The 27,093-nt window shown below is 23.8% G+C and overlaps 4 protein-coding genes, 1 long non-coding RNA gene and 1 other non-coding gene across 9 annotated transcripts in view; 4 read left to right on the forward strand and 2 right to left on the reverse strand.

Annotated features, from left to right (window-relative positions):
* The window catches only part of LOC122852387, a 36,805-nt gene extending 28,562 nt beyond the window's left edge, over positions 1 to 8,243 (forward strand). For both annotated transcript variants that reach the window (XM_044152153.1, XM_044152154.1), the window contains exons 4-12: positions 183 to 347; positions 2,668 to 3,804; positions 4,097 to 4,195; positions 4,882 to 5,102; positions 5,268 to 5,406; positions 5,503 to 7,029; positions 7,113 to 7,359; positions 7,448 to 7,693; positions 7,775 to 8,243. In XM_044152153.1, the coding sequence (XP_044008088.1) occupies positions 183 to 347; positions 2,668 to 3,804; positions 4,097 to 4,195; positions 4,882 to 5,102; positions 5,268 to 5,406; positions 5,503 to 7,029; positions 7,113 to 7,359; positions 7,448 to 7,693; positions 7,775 to 8,238 (4,245 nt within the window). In that variant the 3' untranslated portion in view covers positions 8,239 to 8,243. The remainder of the gene's footprint in view (positions 1 to 182; positions 348 to 2,667; positions 3,805 to 4,096; positions 4,196 to 4,881; positions 5,103 to 5,267; positions 5,407 to 5,502; positions 7,030 to 7,112; positions 7,360 to 7,447; positions 7,694 to 7,774) is intronic.
* Positions 3,939 to 4,022, forward strand: Trnal-cag. Its single transcript has one exon. It is a non-coding gene; the product is annotated as a tRNA-Leu (tRNA).
* A 709-nt stretch (positions 8,244 to 8,952) lies between the features above and the next one.
* LOC122850991 (probable serine/threonine-protein kinase DDB_G0278845) lies at positions 8,953 to 12,501 on the forward strand. The gene is made up of 3 exons (XM_044150035.1): positions 8,953 to 8,989; positions 9,210 to 11,725; positions 12,379 to 12,501. The coding sequence occupies exons 1-3, from the start codon at positions 8,953 to 8,955 to the stop codon at positions 12,499 to 12,501; spliced, it is 2,676 nt and encodes an 891-aa protein (XP_044005970.1).
* LOC122852396 (UDP-glucosyltransferase 2-like) lies at positions 12,442 to 15,644 on the reverse strand. Its single transcript, XM_044152169.1, has 5 exons — positions 15,164 to 15,644; positions 14,637 to 15,056; positions 14,344 to 14,575; positions 13,741 to 13,966; positions 12,442 to 13,667 (listed from the first exon to the last, which is right to left on the reverse strand). Exons 1-5 carry the CDS (start codon positions 15,569 to 15,571, stop codon positions 13,379 to 13,381), a joined length of 1,575 nt encoding a protein of 524 aa, XP_044008104.1. The 5' UTR covers positions 15,572 to 15,644; the 3' UTR covers positions 12,442 to 13,378.
* Positions 15,645 to 15,718: 74 nt separating this feature from the next.
* LOC122852390 overlaps positions 15,719 to 27,093 on the forward strand; it is a 38,925-nt gene continuing 27,550 nt past the window's right edge. The window contains exons 1-3 of one of the 3 annotated variants that reach the window (XM_044152155.1): positions 15,719 to 15,830; positions 16,286 to 16,360; positions 16,463 to 18,138. In XM_044152155.1, the coding sequence (XP_044008090.1) occupies positions 16,950 to 18,138 (1,189 nt within the window). In that variant the 5' untranslated portion in view covers positions 15,719 to 15,830; positions 16,286 to 16,360; positions 16,463 to 16,949. Of the gene's footprint in view, positions 15,831 to 16,285; positions 18,139 to 24,740; positions 25,237 to 27,093 lie in introns of those variants that run through there. The other 2 variants (XM_044152156.1, XM_044152159.1) reach the window with 2 other exon arrangements.
* Positions 18,979 to 27,093, reverse strand: part of LOC122852405 — a 38,934-nt gene continuing 30,819 nt past the window's right edge. Inside the window, exon 3 of the long non-coding RNA XR_006373814.1 lies at positions 18,979 to 20,220. This is a non-coding gene — a long non-coding RNA (uncharacterized LOC122852405). The remainder of the gene's footprint in view (positions 20,221 to 27,093) is intronic.

Below are 27,093 nucleotides of genomic sequence, written 5' to 3' on the forward strand. Positions count from 1 at the left end.
CATATAAAAAGTTTTTCGTCACCAGAGAATTCACATTTATTATACCATTTTTTTTTTAAATTTTCATTTTGACACATTTTATGATTTTTATGTCGATCAAAATTTTACGTATTTTTAAAAACTAATTTAATATTATTATTATTAACATATTGTATAAATAATTAAATAATATTTAATTTTAGATGTGGATGTATTCATTGGGTCGTGCATTATTGGATACAACACCACGTGCAGCAGCTTTAACTGGCTCAGTATCAGTATCACCAACATCAGCATTACAGTCAGTTTTAGCAGCAATGACTGAGCCTGATCCACGAAGACGTGCATCACTGATGAATCTTCTTGATGTAAGTTATATATATATAGTCAAAAAAACTTTTTATTATATTTTATTTTGTCATTTTGAAATAACTATTTAGCCAGCTATATAATGGATTGTCAATAATTTCGAAATGTTGAATAATTTAAGTGTACTAAGTAGATGTCATTGATTTTTTTTTTATTTGCTATCGTCCATTTTATCTGTCATGTAATAATGTCTTACAACTTTGACTCAAAGTAAACCATCAAAGTAAATTTTTTACATGCTATAATTATCATTAATATATTCTATAAATAAAACACTTACTTTTAATTGAATTTATGTATAATAAATTCATGTTACATTTTATATATTATTAAATGTTGGTTTTAGCTATTTTTATTTTATTGTTTTTTTTTTTTTTTTTTACATTTCATTTATGCAAAAAAAAAAAAAAAATTGTAGAATTTGTTTCTGACATTCAAGACCAAAGGTTTCACTAAAATTAATTGCTTGAGAGATAGAAAATGTTTGAACAGGTGATTTAACATTCTAGATGTGTTTGAGTACCATCTGCATCTGACTATAATTGCCCCTTTGCCTCTAGTATATAGATATTTCACAAAATATATATCTATAAAGATTTTTTTAGATAATTATTGTATGTATTGCATTATTATTTCATCGATGCTATATAAATTTTAATGATAGTTTAACCATTTACCAATTGTGATATTAAAATTATTTACATGATAAATAATTTATGGTGAATTTTAATTAAAATAACATCTCATTCACTCATTGTATATATTTGATGCTTTTTGGAACCACAAATTTAATTAATTTTCCGTATTTGTTATTGTATGATTTTTGTTTTTCTTTTTTTTCTTTTTTTTTGTTGGTACATAGCTATGTGGTCTATAATTCAAAGTGTGACCTTTTGAAATTAATGAGTTCATCCGAGATAGTCGGGGGAAAATACAGTTGTATATATAGAGAAGTAATTGGATTAGCTTGGAATACATAGAAGTGTCGAGGAAGTAATATTAGATCAGATTCAATTTGTCCGGGTCGCGAACATTCACCAGATTGTTGTACATATATACAAAGTTCCAAAATTCAATGTGATGCTTATAACATTTATGAATTCAATTGTATACAATTGTGCACAACTATCAATTTATATCACACACAAATATGCTCATATTTTTATAATCTAATAATTTTTTTTTTTTATATGAAGCATAATATATATTGCTATAAAATTTGAGTATAAAAAAATTTTGATATTAATATCATTCATCCAAAATGGCTCATGCCAATATCGTAAATTATTAATGGCACGTATATATTATACATGAATATATTAATATTCATATATAACATGAAAAAATATATAGACTAAAATATACAAATATATATAATAATGTATATATAATGTATATATAAATTTATATTTATATTTTGATTTTTTAAATTTAAAAATCGAAAAAAATATAATGTAACTTTTCATCATTTCATTGACTTTTTCATTGTCAAATTATTCTAGTGATGAATAAAATTTCTATTTGTCACTCATGTGAATTCGAGGGTAGTTCAATTATTCAATATATATGTATATATAGGTTTGGTGATTCACACACGGATGCAGAAACAGACTGTCGACATTGATCCTATATATATGACTATTATCTATACATCAGAGGACAAATGAAAGAGCTATAGCTAGTGTTGGTGAACCCTTTGTCGTATTTCACCTCAAATATATATCCACACCTTTCAACATTTGCTATTTTCACATCGTATGCTGGCACTTTAACTGTCATGCGGTCATGACCTGGTATTTTTAATTACTTTAACAAAAACGTGATATTTAAGTTGAAGTATTTCATAATATTATATATATCATTTGTGTTTTAATAAATTATTTAAAATATATATATATTAAATTTAATAATCCACAGGTTGTCGATAAAATTAAATGTAGATTGAATTTATTTTCATGAAAATCGTTAATTTTCGAGTAAATTGATTGATAATTTTCCAGTTTGTAGATAGTCATTGATTTTAATTGAAAATTAACAGTACAATAAAACTTTGTGGCTTCTTTTTTTTTTTCCTCTTTTTTTTTTTATTCTGTTTTGCATTCTGAAATGACCAATGAGCAGTGTAATTTTACTAATGACTGTCATCACATTTGTAACAGTTTGCTGCCATTTGTATAATCACTATTTAAAAGTTTAATTAAAAATTAAATTTTATATTATTGTTTTTTCTAATTAGCTTTATTTGTTATTGATTTTATTTGAATATATATATATTGTTTGATTTGTTATTTATAAAGATATATATTTTTTTTGTTACAGGTGATTTCAGAATACTGTCGAACTCGTCTTCAATCAAAGCCATTCACTCATATCGTTATGGATATGTATCGAGAAGTCATGCGATCTTCTCAGTATGCAGCTCGACGAAGAATAGCAGGACAATTACGTTCAAATTATATGGTATCATCTCAACAAGATTCTCATGTAAATGATAATCGTCAAAGTAATTATCATTATTCAAAGCATCAAGCTCGTGGAAATTTATTTAAAACACAATCACGAAATTCACGTTCACATCCAAATTTACAATCTTTAACTGGACAAGAAACAACAATACCAACAACAATTAATAATTTAAAACCACAATTTCAATCACAAATTGATATTAAAAATACAAATAATAATGTTAAAATAAATTCACAAAAAATTTGTGAAGAGCAATCAAAAAGTTCACATCATTTAGATTTAAAAAATGAACAAATACAACAAACAAATAGCAAAATATATAGTGATCCAATTTATGCACTACCAGTAAAGCCATTTCTCAGCTCGCAGGATGTACGACTCAATAGATTTACAATTAAAACAAGTGAATCAAATGGTGATGTCTATGCACAACCAACTAGAATTCGTAATAATTGTAATAGTGGTGTATCACAGCCAAATATTGCTCATCTTGCTAGAAATGATGAGATTATTTATGATATACAAAATCGTCCCAATATTCATCGACAGCTTTCAAATCCGCAATTACCAAATTCAAATATTAATTCTGGTATTGTTGGACATTATACAAATTCAATTACACCTGGAAGACTTCAAGTTTTTATTAGTCCAGAAGAACGTAAAAATAGATTATTACAAAATCAAGAATCATCATTAAATGTACAAAATTTAAATATTTCTGTACCACCAAAACCACCTAGAATAATAACAAGTAGTAGACAAGTATCATTATTATCAGAAAATAATGAACCACCACCTAAACCACCAAGAAATGCTGTACGTAATGGACCAAGAGCAAGACGTGGTAAACCAGTACAAAGAGCACCATCTAGATTATACAGAGCAATAAGTGGTACAACAAGATCTTTAAATAAAACACAATGTATTGGTCCTGAATTTGTTGTACGAGCTAATCAACCACCAAAAATACTCAGCTTGTGTGATGTTGAGGTAATTAAATTTTATGTACATATTTTTAAATTGATTTACAATTATTCTTTTGGTTAATCATCTAGTTGATTAATCAATATAACAGTTTTTTATTATTTATCTATCAGAGTTATTCACTGATAAAATTTAGATTAGTCAGGATGGCCGAGCGGTCCAAGGCGCTGCGTTCAGGTCGCAGTCCACATTTGTGGGCGTGGGTTCAAATCCCACTTCTGACAACATTTTTTTCTAAACCCTTTCAATAATAATTGTTTTATTAATTTTTTTTCTTTTCGTTTTTTTTTTGTTGCAGAGTGGATGTACTGGACGAATTGTTGTTATACTTTTAACTGGACAGCGTATTGATGTTACTTGTGATCCTCAAAAAATCACAGCAGGTGAATTATTTCAGGTAAGTTATTTAATATTTATAAAGAATTATTAAAAGCTCTCTTTAGATCTAACTTAATGGTCTATAAGTCAAAGTAAATTGTTTAATAGAGTTAGTCTAAAGCTATAAATTCAGATGAATCCTTATGAACTTTGTAATTAATTTAATTTTGCAATTAATTTAAAAGTACTATATATATATTTATTATTCGTACAAGTGAATATATAATTAAATTATATATATAAGACAATATTTTTAAATATATATATTAGTATTTTTAAGCTCTATATAATTGATAAGTAATATTAAAAAAATTATCTGAATGTTAAACTTGAAAAGTGATGATTGATTATGAAAAACAAATAAAATAAAATAAGACGTTGAAATTTTAATGAGATCAAGATATGAGTCCAAGTTTGAAATTCAAGATTTTAATAAACTTTCTAAATGCGGATATTCTGTTTAAACTTTTGTCCGATAGGAACAGTTCTCATTAAAAACTTTTCAATCGTACTCAATTGAATAAAAAAAAAAAATATTCATCATATACCCCTTTCGCGTTATCGTCACAATTCAAACTTGACCTTTTTAAAATAAAAAAATAAATAAACTTTTTGATTTAATATTTTCTTACCATTGATATTACCATTCAATGAAAAAAAAAAATTTAATATATTATTTTCTTTTATTTTTTATGTATTTTAAAGGCAATTGTTCAAGCTGAAAATCTTGACGAAAACTTTACTCTTGGTTTGGCAGCATTGTTAGCTGGTGATTTTGCAATGCTACCACCTGAGACAAAATTAAATGAGGTTGCACCTCCAGGGTGGTTGAATAATGCTAAAAATAAAGGTCCCCTGAGTTTACCAACCAGCTTCATGCTTTATTTGAGACTACGTTTTTTCTTACCATCAGTTCGAGGATTAAGGTATTTTGAAAAAGAAAAAATTATACATAATATATATTTAAATAGAAATTAATCCAGCTAAAAAATAAAAAAAAAAAGAAAATATTAAATAATAATAAATTAAAAACAAAAAAACTTTTTAAAGTTATTCAACAAAGTATAATAATTTAAATTTTATGGTAACAGGTGTTGGATATCGAAACACTTGCTGTACCTTCAAATAAGACGTTGCATACTGGAACAGCAATTAGTTTGCCCTTTGAGTCAACTTGTTAACTTGACTGGTCTAGCTTTACAAGCTGAATTTGGAAACTACAGTGTAAATGTAAGTATTACACAAGTACACACATACACTCTCTCTGACACATTCTATATATTTATATAAATTAATTATAATAATATAATATTCTTTATTAAATAGGAACATGGTCGTGGTGATTATTTTTTACTCGAGCACTATATACCAGAATCACTTATATTAAATTCAGATAATCAACAAAGTCAATTAAATGACACTGACGTGTTAAAAGGAAGACTACATCAGGCACATCGTGATCGTCGTGGTTTAGATACAAATACATCTGAAGAAATGTTTATACAACATGCACAAGAATTAAATGATTATGGTTCACATTTTTATATTGCAAATGTTGATACAAAAGAACTTGATAAAATTATTGAAATATTAAAAAAAATTGAAAGGAAAAAATTAAATACATCATGTAATAGTGGTAATAAATCATTTAAAAATGATAATAGCTATAAAATTGATGATAATGATGTTGATTATTCAATTTATGGAAAAATGGAATTTTCAAAACAAGCAACATATGGTAATATAACAAATGAACAATTAAATAATGATAAAATTCAACAACAACAACAACAACAACAACAACAACAAAATGAAAATGACATTTATGCAATTCCAAAAAGTAATGCAGTTATTGTTGTTGAAAGAAATAATAATAAAAATAGCAAGAGTAATATCAATAATAACATTAATAATAATATTAATAAAGATAAAAATAAAATTAAAAAAACAGATACAAATGTATGGTTAGCAATTAATAGTGAAGGAATTAAATTATTTGAAAGACCTGGTAAACCAAGACAACGAACAGAATTAATACGTTTTGAATGGAAAGATATACGAAAATTAAGTTGTGGTAAAAATTGTCTTATTGTTAAATTAAATGGTAAACGTACAAAATTTAAATTACGTATGGATCATAACAAAAATTATTATGTACATGAATTAGCATTAATGCATCGTCAATTTTTTCCTAAATTAAAATCTGAAATGACAACATTACAAAGTATGACAAATGATTTTGGTGCAAAATTAACAGTTGATAATGATGATGAAAAAACATCATTATCATCATCACCAAAGCTTAATAAATTAGATAAAAAATTATCAAAAATATCAATAATTGATATATTAAGTAAAAAAGAACAAAAATTTTCATTACCATTAGAGGAATATCAAAATAAAGAAAATGAAAATCCTGATAAAGTATCTGTACAAGCTGGTAAAAGTGATGAAGATGAACCAGTTTGTTATACACCAGAAGATGATGCACTTTATGCACAAGTTAATGCAAGATTAGAGCCTGAGGGTGCATCAAGAGATACTGAAGATGAAGGAGAAAGATGTAGAAGTGATAGAGGAATTGATGAAAAAATAATTAACGATGATAAACTTTATACGTATCTTGGATCAGATATTAATAGTGAAAAATCAGTACCAGCTTATGCTGTACCGAAAAAAAAAAATAATAATTTACTTTTAACTGATGATGAAAGATCAGAAAAACAAGTACAAAATCCAGAAGATCTTTATGCTGCTATTAATAAATCATTTAATAAAAAAAATGATTTTCCAGCTCCTGATGAAATTTGGGATATTAAATCTAAAGATATTGTTGCTAAAAATATTCACAAGGTATTTAATTAATTTTAATTATAAATAATATTAGATAATTTAAAAGAAAATGTATATAAAATTTATTTTGTTTTTTCTTTCAGATAAAGACATCAAGTTTACCGAATTATGGAACACCAAAACAAAGTACAGGATTTAGAACACCTAGTTTACCACGTCGATTGGGAGTTAAAATGGGTACACGAGCGATATACAGTAGTTCAGTACAACGTGATTCCAGCCTTGCCGACGATTTAGAATCTTTGTCAATGAAATCTGACTCAGCATCATCGATTCAATCAGCTTCTGCACAATCTACCGAGTCACCATTGCCTGAAGCATATGTACTCAGTAAGTAATTGTTAATTTAAATTAAATCTATATATTTATTATTTTTCAATAAATAAAATTGTATTTATTTTAATTTTTTTGTTAATAGATGCAGATATTTGTACAAATGATGAGACATTTAGAATAACAAATGATGAAACAATGTCAGATTCATTGGTTGCTAGATTAGAAGAATTATCATTTGCTGAAGAAAGAATTTTACATACAGTAAAATTAGAACGAGGATACGGTGGAAGTATTGGACTTCAAGTAACTAAAGGAAATGATGGAGGAGTTTATATTCAAGCTATTTCAGTTGGAGGATCTGCTGATATGGCTGGAAATGTTAATAACGGTAAAATTATATATAAATTAATAGAGATTGAATTTTTTATTATTTTAATACTTCATAATGTATTTTTTTTTTCCATTACAGGTGATAGAATTGTAGCAATAAATGGACAAAGTTTACTTAATTTTCCTTATGAAGATTCATTAAAAATGTTACAAAGTACATCAGCAACAGTAGAACTTGTTTTATCACAAATAACATCAACACGTCAAGATTTATTATCATCACAACAACAACAACAACAACAACATTTATCTGATACATTTGATAGTAATTATTTACGTAATTTTCATTTTGAAGTATCATCTGAAGCTGAAGCAACTAATATGACAAATAAATGGCTTTTACAAAAAGCAATTGATGTTGCATCTGTACAAAATACATCAAGTGCTTATAGTAGTGCTGCATCAAGTGCAATGGGTAACCACAATACAAATAATATATATCATATGGATGTTGCTGAATCAAATCCCATTAATTCCGCTAGTATGCTTTTAAGTCTTGAGGATTTTGATGTAAGTCGAACGAGTCGTCAAGTTTTCATATAATTAAGGTATGTTTATTGATTTATTTCGAATTTTTAATATTATTAAATTATATTTATATTTTATGATAAATTAAAAGCATTGAAATATCATTCATTAATAATAAAAAATTGCTCAAGAAAATTAAAATTATTTCAAGTATTTAAAATTGCATTAAAATAAAGTTTAAAAAATTATTATTTAATTATAAATTTCAAGTTATTAAAATGAATATTAAAGCAAAATTAATTAATTTTGGATAATTTTAAATTTTGAAATAATTAAAATTTACAATTATTTGTCGGATATTTTATGATATTGACCTTGAATTTTATCTATAATTTTATTTAATACAGTATTGATTATATTCTAAATCAAATTATATACATATATCTCGTTAACGAAGCCATGTCCAAAAACCTTTCGCGTCGGCGTCAGAACAACTAGTTATTTTTTTATTATTGGAAAATATAATATTTGTTTTTTTTTTTTAAATTCAAATTTATAGCACTGTCGTTTATTCATCAACAAGAATATTTGACATGCAAAAAATACATATGAAAATTTAATTCGTATTGACAATATATATATAAATTAAATTTCGAAATTAGATTTACGTATTTATTCAAATTGATGAGATTTATACTTTTAAAATATATATACTGTAAAAAAGATAATAAAAAAGTGGGGTAAAAAAATAAAGATTACAAGACACTCGTATGGAATCATCTTTAGTTTATGACGATCGGTCAAACTACCTGGCAAAGAAAAACAGGTGTACGCGATTCCGGGTCATTTAATATTTTGTATTTTAAAATTTATTGTATTAAATATTTATTATTAAAAAAAAAAAAATGAACACAGGTATGATTATTAATTTATTTAAAAGAAAATAAATTAATTAATTTTCAAGTCATATTAAAATATCAACAAGATAATTAAATTAATTTCATTTATATTAATAATAATTTTTTGTAATTTTAATTTTGTTACAGTAGAAAAACCACCGCCTGTACCACCACGTCGAAAAAAACATCTTGTAAATAGTAAAATAAATTTATCACAAAATTTAACAACACCAACAACAAATAATTCAGTGAATTATAAAAATCGTAAAGTTCGTTTATCAACGCCCAGTGTCAATAAAATATCAAATGAAAGTTTAAACAGCATAAATGTAAGTCACGTCAATATTCTTGAATCATTTAAATCCAATAATAACACGTCACTGAATCACGATCAGGCACGTAGAAAATCTGACTCAATTTTATCAACCGAAAACATTCAATTGATATCATCTTTGCCAGAAAATTTGACAAATATTTCCATTCAAATAAATCAAAAAAATATTAAAGATAAAACGGAAAAAGTTGAATGTCATATTGATGAAAATTTTCAGCCAATTAATAATAGCTCATCATTATTATTTACATTAAAAGATTTTCAAGATGTTATTAGTGATTCAAAATTTTCAAATAAATCAACAAAAAATATACCAAGACAATTTTCACTTGATGATGATGAAGATTTTTCATTATTTCAAATAACAACATCAAATTCACCATTTGAAAAATACATTGGTAATTGGAGTGTTATCCTGGAAGATAAACAATTATCAAATACATTTAATAAATCAAATGAATTTATATTTGATGATTATATTGATCGTAGTAAAAGATTAATATATGAAAAAGAAAATTTATTTATTAATCAAAATAATAATGATGAATTTGTTGATTTATGTGGAAATAAAATTCCAAAAGTAAGATTTATTATTCAAGCACCGAGTGATTCAATATCTGATGATGAATGTGAATTATCAAGTGTCATTAATGATGATGATTTGGTGATTGAAGATAGTAATCAAGACTCTTGGGAAACACAAAGTTTATCACCTTTAAAAATAACTGAAATAGATGATTCAGAGTCTACTGAAAATGAGGTAGTAATTTGTAAAATCAATACTCCATCAATTGAGCTTGAATCAATTTCATCTATTAAAGATGAAATTGATTCAATAATTACATTACCACAAATTGAAATTAATAATTTACAAGAAAAATCAGAATATTTAGAAAATAAAGATAATAAAATTGTAAATTCTAATGACATAGCACTTGATAATAATCGTGAAATTTTTTTTAAAAATATGCTGATTGATGAAAAACAAGAAGACAAAAAAAATAACTCAACATGTTCAATAATTGCCACTCATTTAAAGTCAAAAGCTCCATTAGATATTTCAAGTATTGAAAAATATCAAAAAATAAAATCATCAAGTATACTCAATAACAATGATGTCTTGTCATCGTCAACCTCAGTAAAAAATAATATTTCATTGACCTCATATTCATCTGGCAATATTCCAAAAATTCCACCAAAAGTACCACCAAAACCTTTTAAAAAATCACAAAATATTCAACAAACAAATGATTATGCTAAAAGTCAAGTTTTAAATGAACTACTTTGTACTTTTAATTCAATAAAATTAAAAACAATTGATGATAATAATAATAGTACTAATAATAATAATAATAATAGTACTAATACTAATACTAATAACAATAATAATAATAGTATTAATAGTTTTGATGATGTGATAAACATTGAAAATAATGAATTAAAAAATATAAATTTAAGTGTAGGTAAAAAGACTGAGGACAAAAAATATATTAAAAATAGTGGAATTAACAGTGTTGTTAATAATTTAAAAAATGGCATTCATGATGATATTGAAAATAATAATAATAATAATAATAATAATGATGATAATGATGATGATGATAATAATATTGATAAAAATGAAATTTTAATATTTCCAATTGTTAAAAATAAGTGTGCCATAGATAAAAATAATTTATCAAGTTTATGTATTAATAATGACAATAATAATACTAATATTAATGATGATAATAATAATAATAATAAAAATGTAAACATGGTAAACATGACAGATGTAAATTTAAGTGATGACCAATCGTATTGCGATAAAATATCGGTTGCCATAATTCCAGGTAGAGTTAGAAGTTTCATTGAAAATTATGAAATTAATGTCAAGAAGACCATTGAAAATTCTAAAATTAATAATAAATGTCAAATTGTAGATAAAAAAAAATTTAATATAAAAATAGGAGACGAAAAAAAAGAGGATAAATATCATAATATTAAAAAAAGTTCACTGATTTTGACGGAAAATCAATCAAGTAAAAATGAAGAAATATTAAAGTTATCAAAAAATATTGTTACCACGAGATTTAATAATTCTATTGAAAATCAAGACAAGTGTGTTATTGACAACAAAGTAAATGTCACGATAGATAATATCAGTAATAATTGTGATGATGTTACAAGACCATTGAGAATTAAAAAAAAAGCTCCAAATATTCCGGAAATTAATGAGGAAAATAATGAAAAAAAGATATTAATCAATTCGAAAATTATTATGTCATCAAGTATAAAATTAATTGATGATAAACAACAATTATTCAAGACGAATGAAGACGTAAAATCTGTGAGTTTATTTTGTCAAAATATTGTTTGTTAATAACTAGGTCAAGTGTATTTGAAACTCATTTTTTTTTTTTACATTTATTTTAACAATAACGCAATCAAACTCTTGTCAACTAAATATAATAATAAAAAAAAATATTATTTATATATTTTTTTTTCATACACGTAAACAAAGAATAATTTTATATTCTTATTTTTAATTGAAAAAAAAAAAATCTCATATATTTTTCATTAGTTATTTTCAATCAAGTAAAATAAACTTTTTTTGTTCTTTTTTCTAATTAAAATTAAAAAACTCTTTTCTTTTCTTTTTCTTTTAAACGAAAAGTTTTTGAATTAGTTTTTGAAACTTGTATGAATATTTTGACTGACTGAGTTGATTAATTTTGTAGTAAATTTCTTGAAAATGAGTTGATATAATTTCAATTGATTGTCATAATATCAAAACTTTTATACAATTATTTTAACAACTTATTTTCAAGATAATCAATAAAATATATTTTAATACTCAAAGTTAATTATTATAACTTGAATAATATTTATAGTCAATTTTAAATAATTAAAAATTTATTATTGTCAAGTAAAAAGTAGAAAAAACACACTTGATAATATTAATTTTTCATTGTTTTTATTATTATTTTTTTGTTAAATAAGATATCACAAAATGAAATGGCTGGAATGGACGACATTAAAAAAATATCAGGTACATCATCATTGGCTAATCAACCTGAGCCCTACTTTTTGAAAACCCCTTATGTATTTTATCTCAAAATGTAGTTTATAAATCCAAGCTTTTTGTATTACTCTTGTAATCGCTATCGTAAAAATTTTAGAAAAATATGTTGATTGTCAAGTAAAAGAAAAAACAAATCATGTTAAAAGAAAAAAATATTTATATATAAGATATTTAAAGAAAAAAAGGGAAAAATAATTACACCATGAAAATAAAAATACATAAACAATAATAATAATCATAAAAATGAATTAATATTTAGAAAAAAGAAGAAAAAAAAAAAAAAAAGAATATCTACCTCTTGAATATTTGATTTCAGAAATTAAACAAAAAAAAAAAAAGAAACTGTTTGTTATTAAAAAATGAAAAATTTTTTTAAGCCTACATAATGAATCAGTAACATAATTACTAGACTTGGGGTAAATATTAATTATTTAGTATAATAGTTTTTGTGTTTAAACAGTAATTATTATTTCACTAGATGATTTTTTTTTTTTTTAGATAAGCCTCAATTTTGTATGGTGTAATTAAAATGCGAAAAAAAAAAAAAAAAATTATTGTATTATTGAAAATTTAGAAGAGAAAAACAATTGTAATAAAAATAATGTATCAATATCAAGAGACAATGTGCGCCCATTGAACTAGATGAGTTTAATGGAAAATTTTATATACAAGATAAAATGAAAAATATTTGTTTAATATTATTATAAATAATGATAGAAAACAAAAATACTTATTGTAAGTTAATTCAATAATTTTATTGTGTTTTGCAATTAAAATGAAAAAAAACTTGTATCAAGATAATTGCTGGACAAAATTAATAAGAATTTGTTATTGTAAATCAAGTGTTTTAATTATCAAAATATTTATTACATTATGAAAAATAACCTGAACAACTTTAATTAATAATATTTTAATAATTTATTTGTTTTTTTTATTTTTAGATAGATTTTTTTTTGGATTCTTCGATGAACAAATTAGATGATAAATAAATCCCAGTATTTTTTTAACAATATATGAAGCTAATAATATTGTACCTAATACTAGACCATAAACATCAAGAAGATAAAATTTCCACCATGTTAATTTTCTACCTGGTGATTTAAGACGATTACCGTGTCTTGCAGCATATTCAACCCAATAAACAGCCGTGTCTTTTGCACTCATTGGTCGATCCATAAAAAGAGCTGATGCTTCTTTTACATTATGCCTGGAATAAAAAAACGTAAATAATAAATTTTACAATGAATAAATTATGAAAATAATATTAATAATATACATACATATATTCGGGATTATTTAAAACTTCTTTAACAGCATTTGTTAAAGTATGTTCATTAAAATTATCAACATCTAGCTTAACAGCAATTTTTTGATTAGCAAAATTTTGAATATTCGTGTGTTGATCACCAAATAATGGAAGACCAATTAAAGGTACACCCCAACCAATAGCTTCTTGAGTTCCCATAAGACCTCCATGAGTCACGAATGCCTTGACTTGTTCGTGTTCTGTAAAGATAAAAAATATATTCATTTTTTATTTTTTAAATTATGAATATAACTTCTTCAATACATAAGCTTAAAAACTTGCTAATTCTTATATTTTTTTTCTCTTATTATCATTCAGAAACATGAAACTATAATTTATGCTTTGTATAGTTTGTTGAGAGAACAATTATTACGACATTTTTTAACGACTTCAAGCTATTTTTTTTCATCATAAAAATTTACATTTTAAATATTTGTTTCCTTGAATAATAATCAGATATAAAAAAAAAATATGTAATTAAAGGTCAATGATGATTTATTTATTGTTTTTTGTTTCAAGTTATGCTGTAGTTCAAAAAATAATATATATATTTTTTGATAAAATATATGAGACATACTTAATACTGCAACTTGAGGTAACCATGATGATGTCATAACATTATTTGGTAAATTTGGTGGTAATAATTTTGGATCAGCAATTTTCATAAGTACACGTACAGGTGATATATTATTAAACATTTTATAAAATGCTTGAATTTTATCAATTGGTAAAGTTTCAATTCGTACCATTGATCCAAATGATATATAAACACATCCATGTGTACTTTCATCAAGCCATTTTTTTAAATCCTAAATGAATAATTAAAAATTAATATACAATTTTAATTTAATATATAATTAATTAACATACTTCTGTTAATTTTTGTCCAGTACCACCAACATGTAAACCACCAATGTCAATGATATCTGGTGTTGTTGGTTTAATACCATTAATACTGTAATGTGAATTTACAAACAAGAGTGATATATCTTCATATAATTCTTGTATTGATGATAATTTACGTCCAAAATATTTTTCTACATGACCACGTTCCTCCTCAAGATAATAATGAAACACATGTGGTATAATATGTGATACAAGTGTATTAACAAGTCTTTGATATAATGTCATTTCTTGACTATAACCTGTTGTCATTGTTGGCATGTATGATGGATTAAATGGTGATGAAAGTGGTCCATATAACCAGTCTGGTACTGCTAAAGTTGAAACAGCAATAAGTGGTGCATCAAAATGTTTACCAAATGCTAAATAACAATTAAATGTGAATATCTGAAAAGCAAGACATGAAATAATTAAAATTAATTATTTATACAATAATTAAATTGTAAATAACATGCTAATTGTCAGTGAGAAGATTTTATTATTTACTAAATTACCTCAACTATTATGACATCATATGATCCTTTTGGTTTATTTAATAATTCCTGCATTTTTGGATGAGCCAATAGATCACATGTTTCTAATCCTGTTGTTTTAACAAATTTACCAAGTGAAAAACCAGTAATAGCTCTTGTTGATTCAAATGTAACATTATTAACTGGTATTGGTGCTGATCCAACAAGACTTATATCATTATAATTTTGATATGTTTTTTTTTGTGGAAAATGACTTACAACATCAATTTGATGTCCTTTTTGTGCAAGTATTTTAAATAATTCTTCACCAGTTGCAAAATGACTTTTTCCAGGTAATGGAAAAAGTCCAAGTATTTTTAATGATTCAACATTATTATTTTTAATAATAATTACAAATGTTAGCAAAAAAAATACTCGTATTAACCACATTATTACTATTATTATTTAATTTTTATATTATAGAATATGGCGACATAACTTACACGAGACCACTTATAAACTGAATGATAAACGTTTTGTTGTAAACCAATAAGGCCAAGATGATGTGTCCCCCTACTTTTATTAAAACCTTGAAGTAAATAGAATGACTTCGGACTTACCATCTTTATCATTGCTTAATGCATGAGAATAACTGTGGACTTGACTGAGAGGAAAAATGATAAAACATATTTACAACCAACTGACATAGGTACATTTTTTTTTTTTTTAAAAAAAAGAAACATCAAGTGCAAAAAAAAATAATTGACAAGTCATTTTTATTTATTTTAATTATTTTTATCAAAATAAATTATCATTAATTTATTATCATCATCATGATGATATAATTTTTTTTTATTAATCAATTTAAAAAAAACCTTGAAAAGATAAATTTTTAAAAAAGAAAAAAAATTGTCAATTTCAATTTTAATATTAGATTATTTGTATAATAATATTTAATATACAAATTTATTAACAAAAAAATAATTTAAATAATTTAAACAATAACACAATGTATGTATTTTTTTTATTTTCTTATTTTATTTCTAGAAATATTTTGTTTACAAATTTATTGAAAATATTTATTTTTAAAATTTTTATTTTTATATTTACAATGTTTTTCAAGTTTTTATAAATATATTGGTGTTTTTTTTTTTTTTTTTCTAGAAGACATAGATATAACACCTGTTTACATTGGAGTTATTTTTCATGAGTTGAATCGTTTTATATATAGGACCATAAGTAAGTGTGGCATATGTATATATTTGCAAAACCTCCCACGTGTTTAAATTCCATTTAAAAAAAAAAAAACCAACAGTCACTATTACCCGGGATTTATTTTAGTACATGCGTGTGATGTCACCCCAGGGTCCGAAAACTGATGCGAAAACGTTATTACTAAAAGAAAAATTAAACAGTATAAGTTGTGCAGGTACTACAGAAACATCTCGAGAGACAAATTACGAAAAATCTCACCATTGAAATAATAAAAAACTTTGTCGCCCAAAACGTTTTTTATATGCGAATAAGAAAAAAAGAAGAAAAATACATTTAAATATTATGGAAAAAGTGTCATCTGTTTCACACGTTATCAAATCTGCATTGAAAGGTGTTTTCAATTCAATTTTTCTACCTTGAATTTTTTATTCTTTATATATTGGAATAAAATAAAAAGAAAAAATTTTAAATCTACTGTACTCGTATGAAGAAAAATAAAAGAAAAGTTTACGATTTTGTTTATGTTAAGTTAAAGACATTTTCTTTCTGTGAACAAAGTGAATTTAAAATCCATAAAAAATAAAAGTTTGACAATAAAAATAAAATAGTAACAATGAAAAATAGTGATCAAAATTTTTGGCCATCATCAGTGAAATTAAAAATAAATAATGAATTTATTATAAATAATATTATAATAAATGATAAAAAAAAAAGAAAATTATTTGATAAATTATATTTTAATAATGAATATTTTGATGATAAAAAATTATATATTAAAAAAAAAAGTCACAGTACAAATAGTATTCTAACAAATGCAAAATTAAAAAAAAATAAAAATAATAATAAACGACATTCATGGGGTTCGGAAATTGATAATAATAAATTACAATATTATTCAATTGGTGATTATTTACGTCAACAAATTGTTGAAGATTTAAATACACCAGATATTTTGTATAAATCAGATGAACAATTAGCATTTGATCGTTATCGAAGAGTACGTGAATATCTTGATCAACGAAATTTATCATCAGATAAAATCATTAATTTATCATTGTCAAAATTAAAAAAAAATTATCAACTAAAAAATAGAAAGAATGATTATACAAATTATTATCTAAAGCATAATCAAAGTGATGGAAATAAATTACATAATAAAAAAAAAATATATAGACGTTCAAAAAGTGATATAGATAAAAAATTTATATATAAAAAAAAATATAATAATATTGATGATAATATATATAATTCAACAGATAATATAATTAATTATTTAAATAAATGTAATTTACAAGATAGTAATAATGATATTCTATTACAAGAAAATTATTTACTTGTTGAAAATGGAAAAATTAATTTATCAAGTTCATTGGATTCACTTGATAGAGGATACAATTCAATGTCTAAAAATTATTCAAAATCATGGATGGGTTTTCTTAAAAATACAAATGTTAAAAAAACTTCTACATTTAAAATAATTAATTGTAATAAAGATGATAATAATGGATTTAAGGTGAAAAGTAGAGGTATTGATTCAAGTTATATTAATGATAAAAAATATGATGAGATAGTCGAGTCAAATGTGAATGACACTTTAAAATATAAATTCAGGTGTGTTTATGATCAGTTTAAGCAAAGACATGATGTTGAAAAAGAAGAAGAAGAAGAAGAAGAAGAAGTTTGTCAAGATGATAAAAGTTGTGATTCCATTGAGAGTAAAGAGGAATTTGAGAATGAAAAGTTTCGTATGATAAATGTGAGAAAAAGACGTAGACATATAAACAAGGATCAAATTATTCAAGGTAATATTAAAATGTATATACATATTTACTAAGTGGTTGAAGTTAAAAGTCAAAAAGTAAAAATACTAATGAAAATTTAATTAATTATTTGTAATTGTCGTGTCTTTTAAATTGACTAACAGAAAAGCTTTTAACATAATACTTTTTTTTTTAATTTATTTTTTAAACTTAAATAGTACCTAGATGTATTTCTTTTATCTTTTAAATTGAGTTATCAAACTGTGTCGTAAATATGTGTCAAGGAAAATCTTGATTATCAATTGATTAAGTTGTTTAACAAAAATTTAACAAAAAAAAAAACCCCAAGTTTTGTTTTATTGAATTTTGCTATTTTTTAAAACTTGTAGAAAATTTAAGTTGATATCAACAATATCAGTAATAAATATCCTAGACACTTTGTTTTTTAATATGAAAAATAAAACTTTTTTTTTGCCCTTGACTTTATTCAACTGTTATGTATAAATAATCCATAAAATTTTACGTAACATTTTTTATAATATTAAAAGCTAGTTTTCAAAGTGAAAGAGTTTTTATTTTGTCTAAATTTTTTTTTATCTTTTGCTTGAAGAAAAAAATTTATTACACTGGAGTCAGCTCGGTAGAATGAGATTTTTTTTTTTTCAATTTTAAACATGCGATAGTATAGAATGTTAAAATAAAAGTTGTACTAAGAATACATCAAAGGAATCAATTTTGTGGAATCAATCAAGCTCAGAAATAAATAAAAAAAAAAAAACTTTTAAAAGTTTTATATACACATGTGCAAAATGAATATATATTAAAAATATTTTACATAAATATATTTTTTAATATATATAAATAAACTATATTATTATATATTTTTTTTATAATTTTTTGTTTTTTTTTTTTTTATTATAGCGGGCATTCAGCCAAACCCTGGTACGATGTAATGAGCATTGTACGATGATTTCAAATCACGCAGTTGAACATAAATTATAACGTGCCAAAAACAAGCGGACCACTGTCAGATATAATTATTACCATGATGACCTTCAAATGCTATACTACCTTGACCATTAAATATGAAAAAAAAAATTAAATGTTCTCTTTCATATTTTGTATGATAAATTTAATAATTCAAAAAATATTTTCTATTTATATTTGATAAATTTTGTAATTCGCATTACATTTGGCAAACAATTTTTTTTTTTTTTTTCTCATGTATTAGATTAATATTGTACAACACTTGGCGTGTAATGATTGATCAACAAATTAGGCATTTAATTGAGATAGTATACATAATATTACAAAATAGTTTTAGCTTGGAAAAAAAAATTATAGTATATAACAATTTATTTAATGATTATAAATAGGATTAATATATTATAATAATGTAAACATGAAAATTATAATTTAGACACTTTTCATGTAAATTAGCTTTTCATTTAGAATTAGCTTTTGCTTTTTATATACGTCTTTTCTACGTCTACTTTATAGCCAATTTTTATATCTGTTCTTTAGTATTATGTTGAACGTCACAAATTGTCCTGAATAATGTCCTACTTTGAGGTAGAATTTTCTTTTGTAATGATGCTAAAATAACTTTTATGTTCTATTATCATTTTCTTTTTTTTTAATAATAATAGTAATAATGATAATATTAAAAAAAGATAGTTTTAAAGTGAGGGTTTAAATTGTAAAAAAACGTATGAGTGTAGTATGTGAGAAAATGTTAGACTAACTAAATTTACAAACGTATATAAATGTACAAGTTATCGTAATTCAAAAATTAGTTTTAAATAAATATTAATTAGCATCTTGATTATAACAATAATAATATTTAAGTAGACAGTGTTTGAGACTAATATTTTGTTTTGAATTACGAGCTTTTTTTTCAATCATTAGTATTAGTTGATTAGCCTGCTAGATTTATGAATTATTAATATCTTGAGCTTAATACAATAACTAATTAATATAATAACTGGATGACTTGTTGTGCATGAATGTGGTAATTCGACAATATCTCTTACCAAACTGATTTTTGTATTCGCTTTAAATAGTTGTACGGCTTCATGATGTGTTGCTTCTTCGAAACTTGTAGTATTATCTTTAATTATGGATCTGCAATTTGTAAAACATGTAATTATAAGTTAAAGGAATTTGAATAAATATATTTGTTATTATAAACTATTGTCTTTTATTTATTTAGAAAATATTAATATAAAATACGAAATACCTCCTTGCTCATTCTATGTTCTTGTTAAAAATTCAACTTTTTACTTTTTGCAAGAAGGTATTTTCAAAAATATCAAATACCTCTTTGCTTATTCTATATTCCTGATACTCGAAATTTTTTTTTTTCTATCAAATTTCAAATAAATATCAAATACCTCTTTGCTCATTCTATATTCCTGATACTCAAAAATTTTTTTTTTCCATAAATTTTTTGAAATTTGATAGAAAAAAAAATTTTCGAGTATCAGGAACATAGAATGAGCGAGGAGGTATTTTCAAAAATATCAATCATTTTTGCTCTTATACTGATATCAAAAATTTTTTTTCCATAAATTTTTTGAAATTTAATAGAAAAAAAAATTTTCGAGTATCAGGAACATAGAATGAGCGAGGAGGTATTTTCAAAAATATCAAATACCTCTTTGCTAATTCTATATTCCTGATACTCAAAAAATTTTTTTTCTATCAAATTTCAAAAAATTTATGGAAAAAAATATTTTTCAGTATCAGGAACATAGAATGAGCAAAGAGGTATTTGATATTTTTGAAATATTTGTAAAAAAAAAAAAAAAAAAAAATTTCAAGTATCAGGAACATAGAAAAGGCAAAGAGGTAATCAAAAAATTCGAAAAGTTTGGCGCCATCTATTATTTTTTTTAGGAACTATAGGGTAAAAACATTTAAATTTCATAAAATCAAATAGGCTGTTGTAGCAGGGTTATAGAACAGGCAAAGAAGTATTATATGCAACACACTACGCAGCGCCATCTATTGTTTTCTTAAGGAACTATAGTGTAAAAACATTTAAATTTCATAGAATTAAATAGGCTGTTGTATTAGGGTTATAGAACAGGCAAAGAGGTATTTTATGCATCAACTTGCGCAGCGCTATCTATTGTTTTTTTGAGGAACTATAGTGTAAAAACATTCAAATTTCAAAGAACCTAATAGGCTGTTGTATCAGGGTTATAGAACAGGCAAAGAGGTATTTTAAGCAACACACTACGCAGCGCCATCTATTGTTTTTTAGAGAACTATATGGTGAAAACATTCAAATTTCATAGAATCAAATAGGCTGTTGTAGCAGGGTTATAGAACAGGCAAAGGGGTATTTTATGCATCAACTCGCGCAGCGCTATCTATTGTTTTTTTGAGGAACTATAGTGTAAAAACATTCAAATTTCAAAGAACCTAATAGGCTGTTGTATCAGGGTTATAGAACAGGCAAAGAGGTATTTTAAGCAACACACTACGCAGCGCCATCTATTATTTTTTTTAGGAACTATATGGTAAAAACATTTAAATTTCATAGAATCAAATAGCCTGTTGTAGCAGGGTTATGGAACAGGCAAAGAGGTATTTTATGCATCAACTTGCGCAGCACCATCTATTGTTTTTTTTCAAGAAATTTATCGAAATAAAGTTAATGTCTTTAAAAAAAAACAGAATAAATGAAAAAAACAAATTTTTTTTTCAACAGAATTATAGAGTGAGGGAAGAGGTATTTTATTTTATTTGTGGTTTACTTCTTGTCCTTATTGTTTTCCTGATATTTTAAATATAAGCTTTAATTTGTAAGTAAAAATATGAAAAAATAAAAAAAAAAATTTCTTTTTGAACAGGAATACAGAATGATGTAAGAGGTATTCGATTTTAGTTATGGTTCACCTCTTGTTTTTGTTGTTTTTCTGATATTTTATAAATAAATTTTATCCTTTGAAAAAAAATATGATAGAATATAAAAAAAAAAATTTCTTTTTGAACAGGAATATAGAATGAGGCAAGAGGTATTTGCTTTTATTTCTAGTTCGCTTCCTATCTTTCTTTTTCTCTTAATATTTTCAAAATGAATTTGATTTTGTGAAAAAAAATATGAAAAAATAAAAATGAAAAATTTCTTTTTGAACAGAAATATATAACAGGTAAAGTGGTATTTGATTCTATTTATGGTTTATTGATCCGACTACGCAGCACCGTTTATTGTTTTTTGAAGAACTACAGCGGAAAAACATTTAAATATTAAAAAAAAGATATATCGTTTTGTACCAGGATCATAGAACACGCAAAGAGGTATCCAATGAGTCAAGTTTCATGCGCTTTTTTTTGCATGTTCTTAGAACTGCAAGCAAAAAGCCAAACCAAAAAGCAAAAAAATTGAAGAAAAATCTTATATTATCAGTGAAACATAAAAAAGGAGGTAAAGTTTCAAAACCATTAAATATATCTTCACTTATTATATTGTTCCTTCACGAATTTATTTTTTCTGACCAAAAATTTAAGGAAAAATTTTAAATTCTCAGAGAAACTTGAAAAAGAAAAGATGAACTTCTATAAACATCAAATAACTTCTCTTATATTCTATTATCCTGTTACGAATTTAATTTTTATTTTTAAAAATCCAAGGAACAATTTAAAATTCCAAGGATAACATAAAAAAAAGGAGGTAAACTATTGAAAACCTTGAATACTTTTTCTGTCATTCTGTTATTATGTTACGAATTTAATTTAGTTTTGTGAAAAGCTTTTTTTTTTATAGTTTTTATTTTTCTTATTATTCAAAACTTTGTAAATCTTTTAAAAGAAAAAAAAATTAAATCCGTATCAAGAATAAAAAATCTGATAAGTATTTTGGTTAGTTTACTTCTTGTAATTTTTGTTTGCCTCATAATTTCCAATACTGTTTCTCAATTTTCAGATAGTTATTTCTATTATTCTACCAAGTTGTTTAGTAACTTCTCTGAATGTATTTTATCACGAAAAAATGCTTCAAATTTATTCTGTAATCCTAATTTTGTTTCAAAAATAGAATTTAGATTATTATTTTGAATATTTTTATCAAAATGTCATGAATTTTAAAAGGCTGTCAAAGTTGAATGATAATGTTAGTGTGTTGTTCGGTGTTTGCATTTGTATAAATGTTGAGAACATATTCTGAATTTTACTAAGGTCTATGATGTATAAAAACTAGCATAGTACATGCCGTGTCAGAGAAATGCATTCATATAGACATTTATGGTAATGAAAGAAAAAAAAAAAAAAATGCATCCCTGGTGACTGCTTAGGTGTGTAATGTTTCTTTTTAAACTTGAATATCTATTTTTCTACCCTTTTTATTTTTATTTTAATGTTTTTGTTATTATTATTTGTTTTTTCACGATGTGACTTTTGAACACGTTATTTAAATGCACTTTTACATCTCTCGAGTATACTCTATATATTATTACTCGAAAAAAAAAATATATATACCCAAACATAGGTCGTAAAAAAAATTATTTATTTAAATAATTAATATTTAACCCTGACCATTATTATTTGATAATTACTTTAACAAAAGTGGATAACAACAATTTTAATATGAAATTAATTTTTATGAATAAAAAGATACTTTTATCAAACATTTAAAAATAAATATCGGTTCACATGGTTTTAAAATATTCTTAAAATTTTCAATAAAACCATTCAGTCTGAGTAATTTTTTTTTCAAGAATTTTTCTACCAATACTACTTGTCATGGGATAAAAATTCTATTCTTCTCTCCCAATACGAGAAATTCCAAGTATCTTTAAATTCGTTAAAAATGCACCGACAGATTTAAATGTCATGCATGAAAAAAGAAAAAAAAAAAAGACAAATTCTCTGTTAAATTGTGACAAATCAGAAAAGAAAAAAAAAATACATATTTACTTTCTTTCTAAATAATATAAAAAAAAAAAAAAAATGTATTAAATAAATTTTATCAACTATCAGGTTAAATTTATTAACGTAATGAAAAATTAAATTTTTTTAATAGCCCAATTTTATCATAAAAAAAGTTAAGAATGAAATTTTTATATATTAAATCTCATAAAACAATAATTATATTTTAACATTGAAACGAATAGACTTCATTTATTTATCCATACAAGTACATAAAAATAAAAAAACCTAACACGATGTATCCAAGATAAATAGAAAGACAAAAAAAAAAAATTTTAATAAATAAATAAAAAACAAGGGTAGTAGTATAGTATAATATATAGAGTGTCGTATATATTCAAGTTTTGCGAGTGAGGATGAGCAGTATCATGGGGATGTAAAAAGGGTGAAATGATAATAAGAAAGCTGGGGGATGAGAATAACAGGGTAGCTGACGTAAAGAGTAAAAAAAAAAAAAAATTCAGAGAAGGGGTTTGTTAACGGTTGTGGCGCCACTGTGCCGGTATTGGTAGAATGGGGCGAAACACTCACGAGACGTCACAAAACGACTCTCTTTGGTGCTCCGGTCTTCAGTTTATCGCGATACGCGTGTTGCTGTGTTTCGCATCAATGGTTAACAAAATATAATTTACCAATATTATAATTAATTAAAATTGAATAATATAATATGATAATAGTTTTATTATTTAAAAAAAAAAACAATTATTTATCACTTGTGCATCAAAAATGTGGCTAATATTTCATCATATTATTTTTGTCATTATTATTAAAAGCAATTTTGAAGTTAATTTATTTTTGGAGTAATAATTTATGGGGATTAGTGTTTAATGTATTGGTGTATATATTAAAACATCATGTTATAATATGCAAGTGTGATTTATTGGGTCAATGTGTAGTGGATTGTTTATGTGGTTGTGTACTTGAAAACCTTGGAGTTAATCTAGGGTAGTAGGGTGTTAGTTTCTTATTAAAAATTTTATTCAAATTTAATTTAAGAATAAAAAAAAAAAAATACATTTAAATTATTTTCAATTGGTTAATTTGGCATTATTGTTATATTCATTCATTTGTCTTGTTTATTTTGTGACGAAAAAATTATAATATATATATCTGGATGACAATATTACCACGTGGAAATATTTTAGAAGAAGAAAAAAAAATAAAAGATTTTAATTTAAGAAAGTCAGTGATTAACGAAAATTTTTGGTAAGTAAATTATAAGAAAATAAAAAAATCTCATTGATTAAAAATAAAGTGAGCTGTATGAATGGTTGTTTTTGGGAAAAAATAAAATATAAATTTAAAGTTTGGCGAAATAGAAAAAAATAGAAATTATTTTTTTTTGTATCTTTGGCTTGCAAAAATGTCGCCAATGCTTTTGAATAGTTTTTTTTTTTTTATTTTCATCCTTTCTATTCGCAGCAGTACGTCGACGTGCTCTGCTTTTGAATTGGGTCACTTCTAACGTCGAAGGGTATATGGGAAAGATGAAAAAAAAAAAAAAGAAAAATAATGGAAAGGGGAAATGCTCAGTGGGATTTTCTCGTAAACTTGGTTAGACTAGCCAATGAATTAAAAGTAGAGAAAATAAAAATTAAAAGCTTTTTTTGTTCATTTAATTTTACTGTGATGTTAGATTATTATTTTTTTCAATTTTTTATTATTTATAGATTTTATTAAATAATAAATAATTAAAAATCTTATTAACTTTTGCTTCAATCTTTTTATTAAATATATATTAGTCAGACCAGGAAAAATAAGTGAGTCATCGGTTTGATATTTATTTTTAAATTAATATCAATAAAGTTTTACAAAAAAAAAAAAAACACGTCAGTATATTTTAATTCAATTTAAATATTTTTGTCTTTAAAAAAAAAAAAAAAAAAATCCACGTAAATTTGTAAATATCTGATTTTTATATTTAATTATTTTTCCCTTTTTTTTTATTATTTTTTACATACACCTTAGAGTATACAAAAACTCATCTACCCTTTTTATTTTTATCATTTTATTTCATTCAGAGATTGTGACCTAATTTTTTTTTTCCTGCTATCATTACATTATTATCATATTTTTTTTATTTCCCCAACAATTTATTGTTTTGAAAATTCTAAATATAGCACAATTTATTTAGATAAATTTTATTTAATTGTCAAAGACAATTGACTTGTTTTTTTTTTTTTTTAAAAATATTGTTTAGTTGTTTTTTATCAGTTTAAAAATAAATATGTGGAATAAAAAAATATGAATTTTAATAATAAATAAACAAACTGTATTAATATTTATTTTTTAAAAATTTTACATATTATTACTGATAATATAATTCTTTATAAAATATGAAACCTTTAAAAAATGGATATATTTTTATGAATATATTTCAAAGAATATAATTTTAAATTTCTGATTTAATAAAAAATAAAAATGTTTACTCTACGATGATATAAGATTATATAAACGTTGATACATGATAAAATTATTTTGTTCGACATTGAGACATCGAGCAAGATTTTGTAGCATTATCAGGTAATATTTAAAATGTTTTGTGTGTGTTGATTTTAGAACTCGAGAGTGTGAATATATAGGTCATACTTGATACCACAAAATTAGAACTCATTTTAATGAGGATGCTCGTATAATTTCTCACACTCTCAATAAACTTTTTGAATAAATATACATAGTTACTGCCTGTCGAATAAACACTGTGCTTTTCAATAACATTATCAATATCATCATTAATACTTGCAGCTATAAACACACTTAATAAAAACATTAATTATTACTAATATCTTTTTAAAATGGAAATTATAAAAACACAAAGTTATGAACAATCATTTCAAGTCAGTTGAGAATTTTAGCTTTTTGAATTTCATAAATATTTTAATGAAACTCGTTAAAGTATCCAATAAATTTATCACAATTTATTAACAAAACTTTTATCAATAAAAATTACTTGACATTTTTTGATAATGTTTAATTATTATTTTTTTATATAATTTATACTATTTAAATGTAAAAATATAACAATACACAAAAAAATATTAATTAATTAATTAATAGATAAAT

Source organism: Aphidius gifuensis, linkage group LG3 (genome assembly GCF_014905175.1).
Source record: "Aphidius gifuensis isolate YNYX2018 linkage group LG3, ASM1490517v1, whole genome shotgun sequence".
NCBI lineage: Eukaryota > Metazoa > Arthropoda > Insecta > Hymenoptera > Braconidae > Aphidius > Aphidius gifuensis.